Genomic DNA, 23,400 nt, shown 5'->3' with positions numbered 1-23,400 from the left:
AAATGTTCTCGTACGGACTTGTGAGTTCTTTTTAAAAACCATACACCAATTTAACACCGATTGCTTGAATAAATTTTGATTGGGAAATTTACGTATGATTTGCAAGCACAATATGGTTGATATAAAATTGCAATCAGATATGAAAAGCACAGCCTACAGCACACTCATGTTTTTGCTTCATATCGCAATTTCATGCTGAATTATTACTTTTCTCTCCATAATAAGATAATTGTTCCCACTAATATACAATCTGCTACCGAGGCGAAGTGTGTCATTAGATAAAGAAAATATAAGTGTATTAAGGAAACCAGAACTGCGCAAAAAGATACTGAAGTGACCATATTAATCAACACGTTTCAATAACATTGATTTAATTTTAAGAAGGATCGGTGGTTAACAAATTAACAATCAGATTTACATAAAAATTTAAGACGTGATTTATTTACTTATAATCTATTATTAATTTAAAAAAAGAAAGAAAAAATCTCGAAATTAAAATTTGGATATTTTCCTATATTTTTATATTGAGCTTTTTTTTTTTAAAGGAGATAAATACAGTCTAAAATGACCACAACCATTGAGCACTCTTAATATGTAATTAAAACCGTGTGCGAATGAAACACCTTGCTCACAAAAAAGAAACACAGGCTTTGTATATTTAGCTAGCCAGATTATCATGTCCGAAATTCATTACACAGAACATGGTGAACACGTGCATGGCTCATACAATGTGTATTGGCAACAACAAAGACGGGGTAAATACGTTTGAACCATTTAATCTAGGATTTGGTTTGAGGACATTGCCAAAATTAATATTTTTAGCATTTGATAATAATAAGTTTTCAACTTCAATTATATAATCCTTTAAATGCTGATAGGTTCAAGTTTAGTTTGTGAGCGATGCCAGAATAAAAGATGACCCGTATAAGTTACATGTCATGATAAGTTCGATTACCATGTCATATAGCATTACCAGCATATTTCTTATAAAAATATTGTACAAATCTATACTTTCTTCGTTTTTTAATTAAATTAAGCTACATACAGATGTTTCCCTCTACATTTGGAATGTCGTTAAAAACTTGCTAAGGTAGTTATATAATAACTCTTATTTTTCATCGAAAAAGACAAAGTAACATGGTTTTTTGCTTCAATTCTTGGCTCATTTTAATTTTCATTTTGATTTTCACCTTAAACTGCGTTGTTGTTATTGATAGGACGAGACAAATGGTCCTTCATTTGCTTCAGGTATGCCAGTAATCCACGAATTTCTCCCACAACCATCTTCTTCTCTGACTGTTTATCAATGGGTTTTCTTCCATTTCCTTTCGAAATTTGATTTTTTTGCGTTTTTGAATTGGCGGACTTAGTCGGTGAGGAGTTGTTATTGGCATTTTTCCCCGTCTGGTTGGTTGGGTGTTTATTTTGATTTCCAGATTTTTTTGGATGTGTATTAGCGACAGTTCTTGAAGGAATCTGGTTGGGAGTTCTCAACGGCGGTTTCTGTGGCAGCTTCATTTTCCCTTTCGATGTTTTTGTTTTGGTGAGCAATTTCTTTCGTCTTTGGACTTTTTTCTTGCGAGTTGAATTCAACCGATTGCACCGATCTACTTCTATTTTTCTTTCGTTGATACACTCATGATAAATCTGCACACAGGTAGGAGATGTTTTTATTTTGCTACAACTCAACTGAGAAAAAATTCCTTTCTGTTGTTTCTTCGTTTTTTTCTGCACTTGTTTTGGGCGATTCATTTTTCTCGTGGTTTTTTGGATGTTTTTTAGAACTGTACCATTCGCTTTATCCGCCATTTTCTCCTTGTTCGTGTGATGATTATTTCCCGAAGGTTTCTGTTGTTTTGCTTCTACAATTTTCTCCTGTGTTTTATTCTTGTTTACACTGGGCAGCGGTGTAGGTGTCTGCAGATTCGGTTTTGCTCCAGTACTAACTGGAATTGGTCTTTGAGTTGAAATTGGGTTTATACTGGAGTTGGTTATGGTTGTACTTCGTGTGGTTAATACGGGTCCTTTTGGTTGGACACCGGAACTTCTACCCGCATTTCTTTTGCTTGATTCAGAGATTTCACCAATGTCATTATTCAGCTCTGACAACAACTTTTTAAACGGCTCGTCATCATCGTCTGTTAAAAAAAGACAGTGAAATAATAGTACATATGTTATTGGCATGATTCAAAATAGTCAAGAGCTGGTTGAGTTAACTGAGTTGATATGCATGTTGGTAAATACATGGTTTAATGTAAATATTCTTGACTACTTGGCACTTTGCAGAACGGAACAGAAGTAAAGAGATGTAAATTGGGAAATTGAAATACAGGAATATATATATAATCATATAAATAAAACAAAACAATTGTTTTCATTAATTATTTCACATTTGTGGTATCAGGTATTCCTTTCAATTTCAATGATATTAATATTGTATAAAGATATCAAAATACTTGTTTATTAATTAAATTATTTAACAGTTATAAATAGACATACCCGCATTCCTGATCACTGGTGCTTTTTCTCCCTCTAATGCTAATTCATCTAGGATGTTGGTGTTATAATCCTTACTGAAAATTAAATTTGAATAGAAAAGAACTTTGTATTGAACACAAACAAATACAAAGAGTAAGGTTTACCTTCCGCACGTAGTTATTTTTTTTCAACTCAGTTCAAACCAGCTACATGTATGAACCGAAACAACTCAGACCAAGACACGTCAACATTCTGGATGCAGTTATGCATATGATTTTCGTTTAAACAAAACACAACGCGACATGACATTTAGATTGTACTTTTGTATTGAAAACATAGTGCTATTTTGTCGTTTTGCCCCCATCGAAGTTTATAAAAATTCTGTTCAATCAGATATTTGTAACATTTTTTTCTAGTTCGTATTAAACGCAAATAATGTTTGTTGTATTCAGTTATATTTAAGGCTTGTTGATTCAATATTTGTAAACAACAACATGAAATTATAATGTTAGGCTATAAAATACAGCTCTGTATCTCGCTCGACGACTGCCACCCAAATTATTACGGCATGACATCTGAATGATATGGATAATATTTGATTTCACCACAAACACCTAACGGAGAAATCACTTACCCCATCAGCTGTTTGAACTTTTTTAACTATACGAGTTTTGTTTCACATGAATGATTCAGATTGTTGTTTAAAGAAAATGTTACACAAATTGTGAAATTGCCATCGTTATCATCAATTGAGTTACTTACTTCCTCTCACTTAACGAAGAAACTAAGTCGCTGAAAAGAACGAAAAATATGAAAAACAACTTCATCAACATCATTATCGCAAACAATCTATTATCACATACGTCATTATTGTGACGTCATTTTGAAAACACCACGTGATCCTCTATCCCGAGTTGTCGTTCCCGATGCAAAGCGAAGCACAAATCGTACATCTCACGAGGCCTTCGTGCTTGCACTTCGGAAGGCCTCGGGAACCAGGCTAACATCTCATCTCTATTATAACATGTCAACGTATTCCTAACATATAATGCTTTAGGGTGATAGAATTACTGCATGATACCACTGTGTGTTTAGGCCTTAAAAAAAAATAATAAATAAAGTACTGTAACAAACTCTCTATAGGAGAACTTTTTTTTTCGTTTTAGTCACATTGACTTGAGCAATGTAATAGCCTATATTTATAATATATATTATATTATAATTATTGTTTGCATTCTCGAAAAATTTCACTACACTTCTTCTAAAGCAAAAATGAAAAAATAAATCGAGCCAAAGGTTCTTTTTCTGCAGACATTTGAATGTCAAAAGAGGTGAAATCATCTTGTATTCCACCATCTATTTTCAAGTTTCAAGTGTATCTTTGATGGGACACAAACAATAACTATCATGGAAAACAAACATAAAAAATTCCAAGTTCACAACAAACACGTATCCTGTTGTTCTCTGCATGTTGCTATAATGTTTATTTGTACTCTGTTTGGCGATGGATTTCATCCAATGATAGTGCAGAATGGTAAAATTACCAACTTTAATACAGCCATGCATGTACTGGAAAATTGATTTTGTTACTCAACTATATTCTCATCTTCGCAAGCCAAGGGTTTAACGATTCACTCCGTTCCTCTACTCTCTACAACCCAAAATAAAATTGTACCGCAACCTTGGGTCGGAGTGGATTTCCTAACCCTTGGGTTGTATAGAGAAGCGGAGTGGATCGTAAACCCTTGGCTACCAAGATGTATGTTCTTTACAAAACGCACAATTATTAGAACCATTTTAACAAGACCTTGGACTTTCAGTGGGATGTAACGACTAACGACTAACGATCTATTTCTTCCATGAGTCAAAACAAGTTAAAATGACGCTGGTTTCAAGTGAAATATACACCGATTGCGTCAGTAGTCTTTGCTCAAAAGCCAGACAAATCGTGTTGATTTCAAAGAGCCATGCCTGAGTAGCCTACAATGAAATACGTCACATTGCCGTTTGACTCAACTACCCTAAGTCCAAGCTCTTGTTAAAATGGTTCTGTCTGAAAGAATACTATATAATATTTTTCAAAAAATACCGTTTGTAGGAAGATTTCTCTCAAAACAAATTTTGATAAAACTTTTTGCCAGAAACATTAATTTTATATTCAAATGAAGCGATAGTTCAGTGTTCCAATTTTTAATTGCCTTGGGAATAATATCTTTACTGTTATTGAATGGATACAGAATTTGGAACATTTTTCATTGTTGTTTTTTTTCAAAATCATAATGTGATGAAAAAAGTCACTTGTTATTTGTACTTCCTGTGGTAATTCCCTTCCATAATGTTCCGGCATATATCAAATTTAATGTGACAAATCTGTTTTTTGTTACCGACGAATTTATTTGTATTAAACTGGCATAAAAAGAGTTTTTGTGAAGTTAAAATGACTGTATACTGTTTTATGATTCATTGCATGAAACATTGGTAAATATGATAGAAAAAAAAAACTTTCCAGAAAACAGTCAGATATTTCCCGCAATTAAAATGGCGCATTTATAAAACGAACAAGGTGTAATTTTGTTATGTTTTAACACATTCTTAAATTTGACGGTTGCAAATTGTTGACATTTGATTGAAAATTTTGGGCATACAAAAAAACCCGTTATATTCTAATCGTACTTGATTTCAAACGGTGAGGAGTTTTTCCGAAAGTGACGGAGTTAGCAGGGGTTAGGGGGCTATGCGATAATATTTTTGTGTTTAATAATATGCATAAATTCGTCACCAAAATCAAGTATATTTTATTATTTTTATTTTTCAAAGCCTCATTGCCATGCATTGCCAAAAAAAAAAAATTAATACGTGGTTTCCTAACTAACTTTTAATGGCCTCTTTAATATAGGCGCTAGGCCAAATTTAAATCCAGTAGCATTTTATATTCCTAGCTTGTTGAAAATCCCCTTTTTGAATATATACTCTTGAGTGATGATTTGTCTCTTGACTCTTAACAAACGGAAAAACTGTATTTAACCTATAGATACCCTCCCCTGACACGATTTCGATGGCCTGCTATGCATTCCATCGTTGCGGAAGGAAGGGAGGGGGGTCACTTAGTCAACGCTACAGAGTTATATTCCTTGTTCCGACACCCCGGAAGTGTTTTCAGTGATCGAAGTATGGCGTCTGCAAGCTTACCAGCTCGAAGTAATAGGGATGATTCCATCAGGAGGACTAAACAGCAGACTGCCCAGGAAACTTTAATGTCAATGGGATTTCCCAGGAAAAGAGCGTAAGATCTTTGTGTTCTTTTTTGTTCCACCGTTTATGTTCTGTCTTTTGCCAAACATTACAGTGGCGAAAATGTAAAGAGTTTTCGTTGGCACTTGAACAGTAGTGTTTCTTCTGTAAAAATCTTCCCATGTTTACCGAGATTACATCACGTCACAAGACCAGAGTCAAATAGCAGAGGTCTGCAATGTTTAAAGATAACTCGATTAAAAATAAGGCAACTCATTTAAGTTTACACGGAAGGAAAAATTAATCTTTTTTACATGTAATTACATATTAAGGATGTAAATAAAGAATTTTTTCATGTATAAAAAAAAACTACAGGGTTATGAATCCATTTTAGAATTTTTAAAATTTTCTCTCATTTCCACACAACAGTGTGCACAACATAAAACATGCTAATATAGCAATTTTTAAATTTCCCTATATATGATAAATAAGTGAAAATATGCACTAACCTGTACCCTTTCATGTTAATTTTTAGAGAAAAGGCGATTGCAGCTACTGGAGATCGGGGAATTCAACTAGCTTCAGACTGGTGAGTTATATCATTGATTGTACTGTCAATTTATTTGCAACAGCTATAATGCTCTGTACTTAAGGTAATTATCCATTCATCACAAAACAACGTCTGACAAAATTCACGCGTTATTACGTCTTATCCGTGCCCGATCTAATTGAGACCTAACTTTAAAAGGTGTATTTCAAAACAAAGAAACAAGCTGACATAGAAATTGATTCAAAACAAATATATCAAAAATCCTGACAACTGCAATCAATTAGGCCTACCGGGGTATTAATCAGCGAAATAACATGACTGGGTTGTGTCGATTGCGTACTCGTTTTGAAAATATAGACCGCTTACTTATGTCCTGCATAAACATCAATCCATTATAAGGTTGAATTTAATCCAATTATTTGAACATTTTTCCCTGAAAGTCCATAAACATCCAAAATGAAATCCTGACTGAGATCTATATTACAGTGCATAAGGGAGATAAAAACACAAGGGGAAATGATTTGACCTATATCATCTTTATCCTATTCGCTTAGCAACGAGCATAGATTTATTTTCCACAAAAAAAAAAAAAATGTTTTTAAATTAAAATCATGCGCTGAAGAGGTTATTTCATTATAAGAACAGTCTTTAAAACCAGTAAAAAAAGTTTGAATAGAGGTTTTGTCTTGAAGGCATATATCAGGTAGTTAGCATTATCCACGCATGTGACTGCAATTTCTTAATACCGATCTCAATCCATAATACTTACCGATATCCAAAGAAACCATCTTTTGCGATTTAAATAATCCAGATTAATCAACAGTTTGTTTAAATCATGTTTTCTATTTAACAATAATCAAAACATATTTTTTAGAGTTATGAAGTAATAAACCTAAGCACAGTTTTATTTTTATGGATCTTTTTTCAAAATATATATTTTAATGATTTTACCAAAAATATGCCAATTGTGATCCAGAAAATGTCAGTCCCTTAGGTTATTTTATTTCCATTTGATTAAGGGCGTTAAGATGTAAATAATATCAAAATTTTAGAGAATTCTGTACGTAAATAAAATTATAAGAGTTTAAATTCTCTTTGAAAATTTATTCATTTTATCTAATTTATATGCAGATTTATCTATTTTTTGATAAATATAAGCAACTGTTACATAAAAATTTTTGTTTTGAAATAATAATTCCTTTATTTTACATAGGATATAAGTCAAAAAATAGTTTTGTGAAAGTCAAATTTCAGGCTTAGGCTTATATTCTTTTATGAGAAAAGCGCCATTTTCCGCAATCTGTTCTATTTTTAGCAACGGCCCTAGCTTTTAGAATACCGATGGACCAGCCAACAGGGTAAAATTTGATATTAAAGAACATATCCTCAGATACACGTTTGAAAAATATGAAAAAATTCTGTACAAATTTTATTTATCTAGTGGGGTATTGACCATTACCATATATACTCCCTTATAAGTACGGTTCGTCTATAAGTCGGTTGCCTTTTTCCAGCTTTAATTTGAAGATTTTGCTGTTGACTCCCTTATAAATGGGTCACTTTTTCAGGACAATTGATGTACAGATATTCTCAATAAAATACCACATTTTATCATACATGTTTTGAGTTCTAAAAAAAATTGTCCTTGTTTCACCCCATAATTGCTTCAAGACTATTTCTATCATGGGTCTATGATGTTGATATCTTTTGATTTTAAATGCCATTATTTTTTATAACACTAATTATACGTTGGTTATAGCTTCAAAACTACCAGGTATTTACGGTAAATAGAGTCCTTTTGAAAACTTGAAGATAGTGATTTATTTCCTTACTGACTGATTAGGTTGGTAAATAGCCCCTTAAACTGGGGTGTTGGCTTGTGTTGATTTAGGTGACATGACCCCTATATCTGTTATCACCTTAGGTGTGAAAAACTGACTGCTTGAATTTTCTTTTTTTGAACACAGGTCCAATGCATTTATCTGTTTATTATTTAAAAAGAAATATAACTTACTAGTCTCTTGTGAAATTTTTTTACTATGGTTCACCTAGAAGTCGGACCCCCACTTTTCACTCAATTTTCTACTCCCAAAAATCCGACTTATAGGCGAGTATATACGGTACCTAAATTGTAAATAAATGATTTCCCATATTTTTGGTAAATGTATAATTGGCCACTTTTTTTTGCACTAATGGTTTATACATTTTCTGAGAAGCAGTCCCCTGACATACTTTATTTAGGTTTCCCTTTTTATGAAAAATTGGCAAACTTTGGTGTTTTCCTGGTTTTAACACTTGGAACCATTTTAACAAGAGCTTGGACTTTTAGTACATGTTGTTGTATCATACAGCAATGTGACGTAGGCTGGCTACTCAGCCATGGCTCTCTGAAATTAACACAATTTGGCTGGCTTTTAAGCTATAAGACTATAAATGTAATCGGCGTACATGGGTATATTTCACTTGAAACCAGCCTCATTTTTAACATGTTTTGATGCAAGAAATAGTAGAGCTCTACGTCCTACTGAAAGTCCAAGGTCTTGTTAAAATGGTTCTACTTCCATTTGAAACAATCAATGACAGGATTGTCATACCATTCAGTATGTAGCCATGATATTGGAACTATACTAAAAAAGCATGAGAAAGTGACTGAAAAATCCAAATTCATGATGTTCTCTGTCTTAATACCTTTATGTACCACATTTACATTAACCTGGATGATATTTGATAATCAGAAATATGTAAGAATGTGACACTGAAAAGAAAAGTTTGTAATGCTCATGTACATTTGAATTTCCTTTGCCATCAAGTCTAGGACCTTTTACTTTTAATAACTTAAGGTACTAGTTGTGATCTCTATGATATCTTGTTCATATATGCAAAAATAAAATGCCAATTTCCTTTTGTGGCGCCAACAATCAATCTTTTCATGGGAAAAAATTGTTTCAATGTCATAAACTCATGTAACGCTGATTTTGACTTTTAAACGATTATATTTTTAAACAGAATCAAACTGTTCTATTTTTTCCCCTCTAAATATGAGCTTGTGTTGTACCATCGATGTCTTGTCAGTGCATTGAACAGACCATTTTTGGGGTACTTGGTGTGTCCAAGTAGATTTTCTGTTTAATAGATGTACACATGCACCGTGTAACAAAATCACAGCGTGTAACACTTCATGCTTTCCAAGGTGCCGTGTGGTATAATCGTAACCTCTTTTGGAGTCTAAATTTCCTTCTTATTCACCACAAAAGGTTAACACGAATGGGTATGTTGACATAAATGAAAGATGATGTACTTAGATATTCCCTTCCTTTTCACAGATGTCAAATGTTGATTGAGTTTATTTCAAGGATGTTGCTCTTTTTTAACATTTTACCAATGGAAATGCAAGTACAATATTTTTATGTAACTTACTAAAGAGACATTCGTGTTATTACTTAGATATGAGTATCATGATTCTCCTCCTCCAATCAACTTGTTTAAAAATTTGGGTTTATCCTTGTAATAACCATGTAAATCTTGAAAAAATTTAAGAACATATTTTAATGGTTTTGCTTTATCATATAATTATTATTTAAGAGTTATTATATTGTGGATCATTAATAGGGCTTTGTTTACACTCAAATTTATACTGTTCATTTAGGTCTCTTGTAAGAGGTTATAAAGCACATTATTTAGATTCATTTATTCATTAAAATAGCAAAGTGTGTGATCAAGATTTAAATAAAGGAAGATTATATGTGTTTGATGAAGGGTTGTTATTAAACGTTATTACGGGTAATGGCTGGTTCTCACAGGTCGGCCTTAGCAATTTATACCAGTATATGACCACTGATGGTGTTTAAAACTCAAAAGTATATAGGTCTTACAAACATTGATACTTTGCACATATGCATGTACATGTAATTTTATGCTAAGGTGTCAAGTACCATTCAGACTAATGGACCTTTGTAATAATTTGTTACCGATTCTTTATCTTGACAGGCTACTGTCTCATGTGGATGATCCAACATTGGATGATAGAACCTGTAGGGAATATATACTTTACCTCTGTCCGAATGGTAAACTACAGGATGAACTTAACAAATTCTGGGAGAAAAGCATGTCTCAGTGTGGATGGAATGGAGCCCACTCCTACTTCCCACACATCACAATGTGCCCATTCTTTGCTGTGAGTTCTCTTATATACATTTACTTTTTCTGCGAAGTTGATCAATTGAGTCAAAGGTTCTTGTTCTGCAGACATTTGAATGTCAAAAGAATTGGTGATTGTATTTCACGGTCTATTTCAAGTTTCAAGTGTAAAGGGATACAAACTTAAACTATCATGGCAAAAAACTTTTTAAAAATTCCGAGTACATAACAAGGATGTATTCTGTTGTCCTGTGCATAGTGTTACAATGTTTATTTGTAATTGTCATTGATTTCATCCAATGTTAGCATGGTTAAGTGCATCTCAATCTATAGACACTTTGTAATTGTGTACCCCAAAATTAATCCCCTTCACGGTAACTGCAATACTGCACTCTTGCAGGACAAATTGACATAGTTTGGTGAAATATGACGTAACGTCAATTGTTTCATTTACGTCATTTAAATATCTACCCACTAACACTTCGGCAAAGTATATCAATTTGCCCTGCAAGAGAGCAGTACCGCAATTATCATGAAGGGGTCTATTAGATTTGACAGTCATTGCAACAAAACAACTTTATCTTCAACACTGCTGTTCACATGCTATTTGTCACAAAAAAATTCTTATTGATTTAAAAAATTATTTTAACTTCAGTGAATAGTTCCAGAATTTTATTATGTTAATTTTGTTATTGTAGGCTGAAGATAAGGATGTAGGATTTCTAAGCGAGACATTTTTGAAGTTAGAAAACAAACTCAGACAGGCTCCAGACGCTTTGAAATTGGATTTCTTCAGTCAGATGAATTTCATTGGTCTGTTTGTGAAGGAAGGCATGTACGACTTCCTACAGGATTGTGTTTCCATATTTTGCAGAGAATTAAGCAAGCAAGGTAATGGAACAACATTTATAACAAACTTTAAAAGTACAACATATTATACTTTCAATAATCCACGATCTGAATTTTGGTTTCGCTAACTAAAAGAGAATTAAAAGGAAAAGAAGTACATGTAATAATGCTTATGTTAATTGGATGCTATAACACAGGAAGTGCCACATACAATAAATATACATATACTGAGTAATTGGTTATATGAACAATTCTTGAAATAAAGATACTTTTCATCATCCTATTTTAATTTTAAAAGGGATAAAGTTAGAACCTCACAAGAAGCAGCTTCACCTGACTCTAGCTTACCAGTATCCACAGGAACAGCATGACAAGCTTCTGAAGTACGCCAAAGAAATTGATCTGACTGTTGACGTACGATGGGACCTCCGCCTTTACTCCAGAGATCCAAGGGCAAGCAAAAGCGAGGTTAATATCGAACCATTGTAGTTTGTTCATTTACATCTGGATCAAGATTCGAAATTGTTTTAAAATAGTTGTTAGAAGGATGTTAATCTTAAATTCATTCAAAATTATTTCCTGAATATCGATCACCAAATAGGACTTGTACCAGGTTTGTTCTAAGTAAAAAAAAAAAATGTACACAGTTTTTGCTTTTAAAATGTATATACATATGTGGAACCTTCGTTCAGATATTACATACATTTTTAGGAAATGCCTAATAGACAAATATTAAATTTTCATACATTTCCTTGAAATAACTTTTTTTTTTTTTCAAAAATATTTTAGTCAACTTAGTTGTTTATTGATTTTGTTTTATAATTCTTAAGGAAATATATTTCTACATTTAGTAGGAAATATTAGAATTGTTTTTAGATTAAAGATGTTTCTGTGATCAATAATTGAAAGGTTGAATTATATACTATATATCTGGGTAATAGTTTAATTTTTCCTTTATTGCGATCACTTTCATATAAAAAATACAACACACTGAAATTATATTCATTCGACAATATTGTTTGATATTATGAAATTTTTAAATTGCAAATAAAATAGATTTGATATTTACCATAATTTTGCTGATATAATTATGACACATGAAATGGATATAGAGTGCTTTTATTGAGGCAACTAGTTTACTAAGAGAGGATTTGCAACTTCAATGTGGCACATTGTTACAAAAATTGCAAGATGTGCATTTGAACAGAACTTTAAAGGAAATGGTAACTGCAATGTTTTAACTTTCTTTATAAGGCAATTGCAAATAAAAAAATGAATAAAATCTAGAAATTTATTTACGATTTGGTGAAAGCTAATTTTAAAATGCTCTCATCAAAATCAAATCAAGCTTTTAACAAAACAATTAAAAAATAAACGAGGCTGACAAACAACTGACAATATCACAGCATTTTTGTTCTCCTTCGTTTCACTCATCCAAACATAAAGTATTTCTATTCTAAGTATTTTATAAATAACAACACAGGTGTTAGAGTGAGTGAGCTATCAACCAGTTTATTCACCATAACATACAATCAGCACATGACTTTAATAGCGATGAACTGGAATTAAGCCCAATAATTGTATATTTCCAAATATATCTACAAAATATTATGTAAATTTTATATATAAATACATATCAAGTATACTTCATCATACGCACATGTACCTATAAACAAAAACAAAAAAATTGTGTTCGAACAGGTTGATTGCTCTTCGATGACCTGTGTATACCTGATCGGTTCTATATATACTACAACTTCTTGTATAACTGCGCTAAAAGAAGTAGTCCATAAAAAATACAACTTACAGAAATTTATAGATGTAACATGATCCATCAGTAAAACATTGAACAGAAGTCTATTCCATTCTCACAACAAGGATGATAGGTTATGAAGAACTACATGTATTTTGTTTAAATTGGTTCAGACACAAGTGTTCATACATTGTGTAAGTTTTCAATAAACCAAAATTTTAGCAATATACCCTATATTTCTCTCATGATATTACCATGCTAGACATTTAAATCAATTTAAGTTCAGCCATCTTGACAAGCATGGGTGAACCACATAACTGGTATTGAAGAACATCACATATTCAAAAAAAAAAAAGAGATGTACCTTTAATATGGAGATATTAAATATCTTAAATGTTCCTTTGTCAAGTCTATATATGTGGTGCAGCTTGAATAGGAATTTCACTCAAACTCTGTCTTTCACTGTTGTATTTTTGTTTTAGAAGAAAATTTTGATGTTGCATGATTTAATTGTAGAGGTAAAACAAAAGTTCTTTTACATTTATGCATGGATTGAAAGTTTGCCTGGTCATTTAAGCATTTATAAAAAAAACCCCCCAAAACAGAGCTCATAATTCCTGTTATTTAACAAGGCATATTCAATTTCTGAATTGACGTCAAGAACACTTAAAAAAACATTCTCAATTCTCTTACAAAAAAATGGCTCATTGTTAAGTTTTTATATTTTCAGACTTGTTAAAATGTGGTATGTAGCAAATGCAATAGGGTGTTTGATTAACACATTTTACTGTTTAGTTGGTTTCAAGTTGGTTCTGGAAGAATATTAGATGACAAGAATTTTGCTCTTTTTTTAAACTTACCACTAGTATTTTGTATTGCAATAATCAGAAAAAATAACACATGGGGAATAAGTATCAACAAATATATCAACTTTGATAGTGGGTATTTTCTTGATTGACTATATGTCATTGTTTACTTGGTAACATAAATATTGGTTTTAACTAATACCTAAATCAGTCACTACAAAACTTATTTTCACAAGAGTCACTACAAATTGTTTGAAACAGCACTGCGTCTACACATTTTTCTTTAGTTATACAATAACTGGTCCACATAATGAAGCCATGTTGAATAGGATCTGTTCAGTCTGTAATCTTAAGAATATGTGGATTTTTGCTCTCTCTCTCTCTCTCTCTCTCTCTCTCTCTCTCTCTCTCTCTCTCTTTAAAATATCTTTGTTTTAAAGCATACAATGTCATTAAAAAAATTTTTTTTGAAAAACTTAAATTATTGCAGTTACCTTTGAATCCTTTTATAAAAATTTTTGTCGTAAATGTCAAAATAATAGACTAAGTAATATGATTAAAATTGAGCAATTTATGATTACCTTACTTTAGTTTTAGCATTGAAATATTTGATTAATCGATGTACTTTACAAAGTTGCATTTAATTATTTTCCAATACAGTAACTATGATCAACCATTGTAGATTCGTAAAGTAGTTAAGGCCTACACCCCACAAGTCGGTGATGAGTTGGAACTAATAGATGGAGATTACATCTTTCTGGACCCAAAAGAACTGAATAAAACTAAAGATGGCTGGTACCCCGGAGTGTCATGGCTGACAGGGCAGCTCGGCATGTTCCCTGGAGTCTACACACAGAAGACAGCAGAAACATGGACATGGGCTCTTCACAGGTTGTACTAGTAGAATTTTTTTTTTATCAAGTTGAACCTTTCCTCTAAGACTTTTATTTAAAACAAACATTTGCAGGAATCAGTTCATCCATCTTTGGAAAGACCTTAATGCTGGTAACTTGTTCTGCAGCCTTCTTTTTATTATCTGAAAAATTACTAGGAAATTTTTTTTTTTACCAGATTATGATAGATAACATGATGCAGAAGATGTATATTATATGTATAATAGGTGAATTTGGTGGAAAAATATGCAATTTCGATGAAAAAATTGATTTAAAATGATTTTTCAAAATTTTTCATCAGTATTAAAATAAGAACAAAAGTCCCAGGGGGATTAAAACTCATGATATGCATTTCACCAGCCCGATACTTTAACCATGAGCTAGCCATGATGATAAATTGTACCAGATGGATTGATAACAACAGTTTAATAAAACTAATAAATTGCCATCTTGTAGTGTAGTGTCTGTAAAAGTACCGTATGTCTTGAGTGAGGTACTTAATGGATTTATAATTGTTTTTAAATAGTGTTAAAAAAAATATATGTATATCTTGGTAATGAAAGTATATATTCAATGTTGTAGACTACAGTGTAAGTAAATATAAAATGTTGTACACTATATACTGTAGATTCCTAATGAAATGCAAGGAATACTGTATACAGGGTTATTTTCTCCTCATGTTATTTTTGCCCTTCTACATTTTCAAACGGTTTCGCCCAGTCTTGAATTCGCTTAGTTGCAGTTGTGTTAACAAAAATATTATTTGTAACTTAGAATTTGCCAGTCTTAAATTTCACCCTCTGACAACGAGGGCGAAAGGGGCGAAAATTAAACGGCTGCGAATATTTCCCTGTATACAGTAAATGGTTGCCTTAAATCATGAAAACACTTGCGTACAATAAGAATCTACAGTATATAATTTTTATAATGTATATATTGTCATTATTGAAGTAGGCAGGGTGTGTATGCATCAGTTATCATAATACCCCAATATAATAATTCTATATTTCATGTCATCTGATTGGTCTAGAAACAGACAGAGCAAACAAAACGTTGTGTCTCATGGGGAATAAAAATCATATTCCACCTCTTTTGAAACCTCAGGATTTTTCATTCCAGTGTTATGAAAAAATTGAAATGAGATGATGTAAACAGATTAAATCTAAAATAATTTATAATTTTAATTTCAACTACTGTAAATTCCTTATATTACGCGAATAGTTAATTCTGCTGTTTTGTATAAAATCGTGAGAATATAAAAACACGCATTCAGAACTTTTTTTTCCTTATTTCTTATTGTTCTAAACTCTCAAAAATATTTTGCGAGATTGTAAAATCCACAAAGGAGCTTCTTGCGATTTTACGCGGATATTAATTCCTCGCGTTTAATTAGGAATGTACAGTATCTGTGATTTGAATTAATAAAAAAGGGAGAAAATAAGATAGAAAATCAAATATTCATGACGTTTTTGTCTTTTAAAAGTTAAAAAACTATTAGTACTGTAATATAAAGGGAAACATTCGCCTCCGTTTCATTTTTGCCCTCATTGTCAGAGGGCAAATTTAAGACTGGGGGCATTCCAATCCCTCAAATTATTTCTCAATCTTAAAACAATTTTGTCTGGGAGAATTCAAGACGGGTATGCAAGTGAAGAAGGGCGAAAACCGGGGAGCAAAATAATCTTGTATACAGTATATTGTTGCTTCCCAGGTGTATTAAAAGAAATATTGCACAAATGAACAGAAAACATGAAGATGTATTCCCCAAATTTTCCTTGGGTGATGTCTTCTTGAAATATGATTTTCCTTCCGGGAATAAATCTTCATATCTCCCTCACAATCATGCAATAACGATGTACAATATTATTATGGAATGATAGATTTAAAAAAAACCATCCAAGACAAAGATTGTCTTTAATAACCATTAAAATGATATTGTATTGCATGCGATATACATTTACAGAAAAGCATCATTATGTCAGTTAAGTGTTTTTCCGAGATCCACCAAACAATATTTTGAAATTGATATTTACTCTGTGATAAAATAAAAGTTATGTTTTAAGAACAAAATGTAAAAACTAGTTTCAAATAAAATTTTGAAAACTAAATTTATTTAGAAGAAAAGACATAAAAAGGTATATGTTCACGCTACTCTTATTTTCCCATATGTATAGATCTTTACCACTACACATCAGACCTAAATCTGTGGCTGTCACCAATGGAGTCATTGTTGAGGAGGATTATGATGCTATATGGCATGATGAAAAGGATTATGCAAAGGTATAGTTTTCTACTTTCTTAAAAAATCACTTGTCCATTCTTTGGTGGAAAAGTTTATAATCTAAATGTATTTGATATACAAAAGATATGCAAGACCTGTGATGGTTCAAAGGTTTGGACAGATGCATCTTTAAACTGAATATGTAAGAAATTCAATCAATAATGTATCTTATGATACATCTTTGCTAGCCAAGGGTGACGACCCGCTCTGCTTCTCTTTAGAAAGAGAAGCAGAGCGGATCGTCACCCTTGGCTAGCGAAGATGCATATGATAATACAATATTGATATCAAAATACATCCCAACAACATCCTTTTAAGTTTTTTAGTGAAAAATTTGGCAAATCAAGTTCAGAAGAGCAAGGTAAAGCAAGAAAAAGAAATAAAATCTGCTGTAAATAACAGAGTGTCTTCTCTGAGTATGTCTTCTGTAGTTGTGTCGTCTCGCAAATTCCCTTTAATTAAGGCAAATTTACATACATGTACTTTTAAAGTGCATGAGTTCATTGTTAAAAAGCTGCTCTTATATTTGTCATACTGTTTGAAATTCAATATTCTAACTGATAGCAAGATATTTTAGCATTGATGCACATTTAGTTTATCCATGTATCATGGCCAAAATGACATTCTATCAAACACTACACATTTTGGGGATATAGATGATATACAGTGTTTTAAATATTTATGATTAAGAGGACTGTAGTGATACACATTGCATTGAAAATTCACATATTGAAAGGCACATATAAATATTTTAAGTTTCGTCTGAAATTGCTGTGATTTTATTAAAAAAAAAAGAAGAAGAAGAAGTTTTTGGAATGATAAGTCAAGAAGAACTATGAAAACTGTAAATCATTAAAAAATATATTGACATCTTTTGAAAACTAGCTAGGTTATCATTCAGCCTTGTCAAACTTGAAACATAGTCTGTATATAATAAGAAACATAAAATATTAACCAATTTTCAATCTCTTTTTTTGTGCATAGGTGACTAAAGTTTTCATTAAAGAGAAAAAACGAGTCACCCCTGAAGTAAAACGAGAACAACGAAAGTTAATAATTTGTCGCCATGGAGAAAGAACTGACTTTGCCATGGGAAAAGGATGGTATGACATGTGCTTTAATGATGACGGTAGGACATCTTCATAAAATCATTAAATTTACCAGTTATAGTTACTGTTGGTTTTTTTTTTATTTAATCAGTTTTTATATGGAGAACATCAAAAATCCAACTGTTGACTTTTTGATAGCACAATTTTCTGTAAAAATGTTCATTAGTTTTTGATATTTGACATGTGGATTGGGACACTTTGAAATTTTGAAATAGATGATAGATTATAGTACATTAAATCTGATAAATAATCACTGTTTGGAAATGAAAAATGCATAATATCATAGTATGTATTTCTAAAAAAATCTGAGAAAGGGACAATTAAAAGTTAAAGTTGTTAAGTTTAGATTTAATGAAATTTATTTTGATATTATGCAGGAAAGTATTCAAGAGTGAACCTTAACCTGCCCAAAAAGATGCTGACTCGGGTAAATAACTTGGAATTCATAAATGACCCACCTTTGACAGAAGTTGGAAAATTTCAAGCACGTCTGACAGGTATATTTCAAGGCTTCAAATGAAATGATATGATGAAGTTAAATATTCAACTGAATTTGTAAGATTTATTGTATTAGAAAGTTAGTAAGAAGGCGATATTTTTTTTTTTTTTTTGCAGCTGATGTACTTCTCGAAAACAAAGTTACAATAGCAGGAGTTTATAGTTCACCTGCACTTCGATGTCTCCAAACAGCAACTGAAATTTATCAAGGTCAGAATAATATTTGTTTTGACCAAGTACAAAATGGACGAGATTCCGCAATGAATAAAAAAAGAAACATTATAGATATGGATTTTTGTTTAAGAAATCTTACATCTAATTGAAGTATTTACTTACATCTTTCTAGTTTTTTCTAGAGTAACATATACTTACCCTTCTACCGGCAACAAAAAATTTCCTTTTCCATTCTATAAGAAAGATACTTATTTACCTTTTTGTGGAAGCTGTTGTAGACAAATTTAAAAAAATTTAAAAGACACTAACCCTAAGTACATCATCCAACCATATCCCTTCTTAAAATTTACCCCTATTAGATATAGCAGATACATGTATGTTTTCAAAGTCTTAAATATTGTTATTTCTGTATACTGTCTTTCCTGAGTATTACTCAAAACCAATCAATATCTCTCTTTCCAATCACTATGGATTTATAATGTATTTTTGAAAATAATTTTAGTAAAAGCAAAAGTTAGAATCTATTTTGATATTGAATGCATTTTTATGGCTTTTTTTTTACAGGTCTTAATCTTCAAAGCAAAATCAAAATAGAGCCAGGTCTGTTTGAGTGGACAGGTCACACCAGTGTTGTTCCGCGCTGGATTTCTCCAGACGACTTGTCTAAACAGGGATACCCGATTGACAGTCATTATTCACCCCAAGTCCCTAAGGACAAGCTAGAGGATGGAGAATCCATCAGTAATCTTTATGCACGATCCACAGAGACAACTCGACAGATCCTTAAATTGCATGAAAAGGAAGGTCAGTATACATTTGCATTATTTAAAACAAGAACATCCAGAGTTTGAATGAATTTGATTGCAAATGTGCTGCTTTTGAATTTTTAGTTTTCTTATGTAATTTTGCAATACATGAATGCCCAGTGATTTGTACTTCTCCAACAAATTTTTTAAATCCTTGATTTACATTCTTTTTCATTTTTAAACCCCTTTGAAAAATATTGCCCCAATTTCTTTGCATAATCATTTAGCTTCATGGGTCTCAAAATTACCTTTTTTGAAATCAGGTCTGTTTATGACTTGAAGTAAGTTACTTTTTATCTTTTAAATCTATTATTTTTTGTTCAAAACTTTTAGGTGGCAGTATTCTGTTTGTTGGTCATTCTGGTACATTGGATTTATGTACACGAGTCATCACTGGGCAGCAACCACGCCCCTCAACCTCATACAGAGAACTTTTGCCAAAAGTGCCGTACTTAGCTATGTGTGCCATTGAGGAGGATGCAATTACACGGAAATGGAAACACATAGATGCCCCAACACTACCATTATCACATGGACGTAACATTGTACAGAGTGTCAGGGATATTCTCAATAGTTAAAAGTCAAAAAAGTGCTGGAATGTGCCAAAACTAAGAAAGAAAATAAAGCAAAGATATTTGTGCGAAATATCAAATTCAGATGTTCGATGCAATGGTCTGAAAAAAAAATTGTATGAGTCTCCAAGAGAAACATACAAAGCATAATGTAAAATCTTATGATTTTTGCTGAAATTGATTTTCAGTTATATACTAACTCCCTTTTTTAATGTTCCCAGTGATTTCATATTGTAAAGAGTGGGAAATTTTATTGAAAGTTGAGTCAAATATTAATACTTTAAATCAATAGATATCTTTTTGAAGCTGTAATGTTTGAAAATTAATTACCATAGTCAACTGTGGTAAAATTATCTTTTTTTGTTCTGCATATAGTGTACGTATCATTTACGTATCAGATTCAGAATTTGAAAACAGATCAAATATGAATAAGTCTAAACTCCATTCAATGAATACTTTATATTATTTTAGATAAAGTTTACAAAATTGCTATTATTTACTGCAGTACTGTATTTGGGTTTTTAATTGAAGTTTAACCTTTTTGAATGCCAAATTTTTTATTTTATTGATATTGTAAAAATATAAGTGTAGTTTATTACTCTGTATTATGACTCCCAAGAGGAAGGCTGTTGTACATAATTTCTTAGCAAAGAAAATGTTCAAATGTTGCTGGATTATTTACTTTTTACATCCATTTTTGTGCTTTTTTAGATTTACATTCATTTTATACTTTTATATTATATCCATAAAGTAATCAATTATGATACATAATTTCTGATCATTATTGACATAATTATCAAGAAACTACTTATCTGACCATAAATGATGCAACTCCTGGTTATATGTATGATAAGTGGTCAAAATCTACATCCTCATATACTAATATTACGAAATTAATAAGTCCAATTTATACGTACCACTTTGGGAAATACCTTTGTCTTGAGTACAAGTTTTTTTGCAGACCTATCTTTCTGTTAGCTACAGACACACAGGATTATATTTTTGATTAGGGGTCTTTCTCTGCAGGATTTTAATAGTGATCAGTCTCTGTCCAATGTTATTGGTCCTTAGCATACCATTATTCTCTCCTCTCAGCTCAGTGTGGTTCAAAACACTGTTGTGTGACCTTGAACAATGTTTCTTGATCAAAGGTTAAGTGAAAAGCTAACATATATGTAAAGTTCTTGTATTGACTTTCTCCCTAAACCCAATTTAGCCACATAGTGTTCACCCACATAATGTATTGAAATAAGACTGCTACCAGTAACCCTGAACAATCTTTTTTATGTTAAGAACACAAAACTATGAAAGAAAAACCTTCTTACGACCATAGAGTTTCTCCCATTTGCCTTATCTGGCTTATCTTTTTAATAAAACGCTGTGACTTCTAGCTTACGGCTGAAGGTCAAGCAAATCTTTTTGAAAATCGATTTAGACCATTAATTCTGCTTAGACGTGTACAAAATCTCTTTGTAGATAAAGGATGTTCAGGTTTGAAATAAGTTCGTGACCAAAGGTCAAATATCCTTTTTTGAACGAATTTTTGTTTGACTATGCAAAAAGACTGCAAGGTAAGGTAAGGGGTGTATATTGACCCTAGATTAAGTTATCAATGTCAAATGTCAAGGTCATAGGAAACCTCTTTGTAAAATCCTTGCTAAACTGTAGATTCTTAACCAAGCTTTACCTGCCTCTATTCTTTACCCATTTAGAGCTTTTTTGATAGAGATGTGTATAAATTGTGTTGAGCTTGAAATGAGTAGTTAAGGCCAAAGGTATACTCAAAGAAAATGAGAGGGCTTTCTACTATGTATACGCAAACTGTGAAATATTATCGAAATCTATATCTTGATAAAGCAACTTTCTTGCATAGTCTATTTAAGAATGAAGCATTCATTTTCATTCATCAATTCCTTCCAGAGTTTGTAATATTTGTTGATCTGAATATTATCTACATTGTACATGACATCTTTACCTCCATTTTTTATAATGAAAAACATCAGTTTATGTTCCATATTCAAATCGTTCATTACAAATGTGATTTCTTCTGGGGGTTTTTAGACCACAATTTCCACTGTCTCTTGTCCCGAGTGCCAGTTTTATATTATAAAAATATCATTTAGTGTTCAAAGTTTTGATATTCTACATACGTTAAGCTCCTCTCGTAAGCTCGTCTTGCATTACAATGCAAAGTGACATCTCGGTTAAGCCGGTGTAAAGGAATGCATGTATTCACACTGCTTAAAGGGACCTAGGCACGATTTGAGATAAACACTTAAGTCTTTATTTTTCATTTTTACGTTATAAAATGGTTTACTTATGTATTTTGAATGATTCATCACAATTTGAATGTTGAAGTCAAGTTAAAAGCAGAATACAGTGTAAAGAAGTCACTGATATACAAACAAAGCCCAAGTTTTATATTTGTTTACGAATATTAAGAAATTAAGAAATTACTAATTCTTTGATAAAATAGCTTGAGGCAAACAGGATAAACTGATTCAACATGTTCATAACTAACTTTATCACCAACAAATGCAACATTATGAGAATTCTTCCAATGCATGTATATATAAACAATAACAGGACTTGCATGTAAGCTTTGAAATTTAAGCTTTTAAATACATTCTTTTGCAAAAAATGAGCTCAAATCTAGTACAAGTTCCTTTTAAAGCACGTTGTACCATATCCATGTTTCATTGGAATGAAACAGAATGGTCGACTACGACAAAAAGTGACTTTGCATACTTTCTGCATATTCGCAGTTTGAAAAAATAACCTGTTGAGATTTCAACGATCATTATATCTGAAAGTTTTCTTTGTTGTTGTATTTAAGAATTGTACATATTTATATTATGTTAAATAAAAAATCAATTGAATTTGTATGTCATTGTCTTACCCCATAACATTCCATCTATTTATTCTGGTACTTTCATTCTCTGTTTTGTTTTTTAGAATGAGTGTACCAAAGGTTTGCATAATGTCAAGATTTGTTACGTTACGTCATATTCATGTGAGAAAATAAGCGGAAGTAGAGATTTTAGGATAGTTTTAAATTTGGCCCTCATATGATGAGACTCAATTTATTCAGTCATTATCAATGTATTAGATTTGAACTTCAGCTGCTTAAGTGACAATGTCAACTGTTATCAGACTGTGTAGAATGTCACGAAAACTAAAAGAAGTATATATTTTACTGAGAAATTATAATTGAAATCAAAGCTTTCATTGAACTTCATCTGCATTATGGGAATACGGATTTA

At 31.7% G+C, this 23,400-nt stretch overlaps 2 protein-coding genes across 3 annotated transcripts; one reads left to right on the top strand and one right to left on the bottom strand.

The window, feature by feature from the left end:
* Positions 1-1,008: 1,008 nt before the first annotated feature.
* Positions 1,009-3,383, bottom strand: LOC105318645 (metabotropic glutamate receptor-like protein P). Of its 2 annotated transcripts, none has more exons than XM_011415863.4 (3): positions 3,241-3,383; positions 2,500-2,573; positions 1,009-2,138 (listed from the first exon to the last, which is right to left on the bottom strand). In XM_011415863.4, the coding sequence occupies exons 1-3, from the start codon at positions 3,312-3,314 to the stop codon at positions 1,192-1,194; spliced, it is 1,095 nt and encodes a 364-aa protein (XP_011414165.3). In that variant the 5' UTR covers positions 3,315-3,383; the 3' UTR covers positions 1,009-1,191. The 2 variants fall into 2 exon arrangements, with proteins under 2 accessions (XP_011414165.3, XP_011414166.3); XM_011415864.4 differs by having other exon boundaries at positions 3,113-3,247.
* A 2,204-nt stretch (positions 3,384-5,587) lies between these two features.
* Positions 5,588-23,011, top strand: LOC105318643 (ubiquitin-associated and SH3 domain-containing protein B). The gene is made up of 12 exons (XM_011415862.4): positions 5,588-5,761; positions 6,245-6,298; positions 10,247-10,433; positions 11,095-11,287; positions 11,544-11,713; positions 14,487-14,695; positions 16,872-16,977; positions 17,963-18,107; positions 18,465-18,584; positions 18,703-18,795; positions 19,324-19,563; positions 19,899-23,011. Exons 1-12 carry the CDS (start codon positions 5,649-5,651, stop codon positions 20,141-20,143), a joined length of 1,875 nt encoding a protein of 624 aa, XP_011414164.4. The 5' UTR covers positions 5,588-5,648; the 3' UTR covers positions 20,144-23,011.
* Positions 23,012-23,400: the final 389 nt, after the last annotated feature.

The sequence above is a fragment of the Magallana gigas genome, chromosome 3, assembly GCF_963853765.1.
Source record: "Magallana gigas chromosome 3, xbMagGiga1.1, whole genome shotgun sequence".
In the NCBI taxonomy this organism is placed as follows: Eukaryota; Metazoa; Mollusca; class Bivalvia; order Ostreida; family Ostreidae; genus Magallana; species Magallana gigas.
Note: the sequence above shows the minus strand (reverse complement) of the source record. Positions and strands in the feature narration are given on the sequence as shown.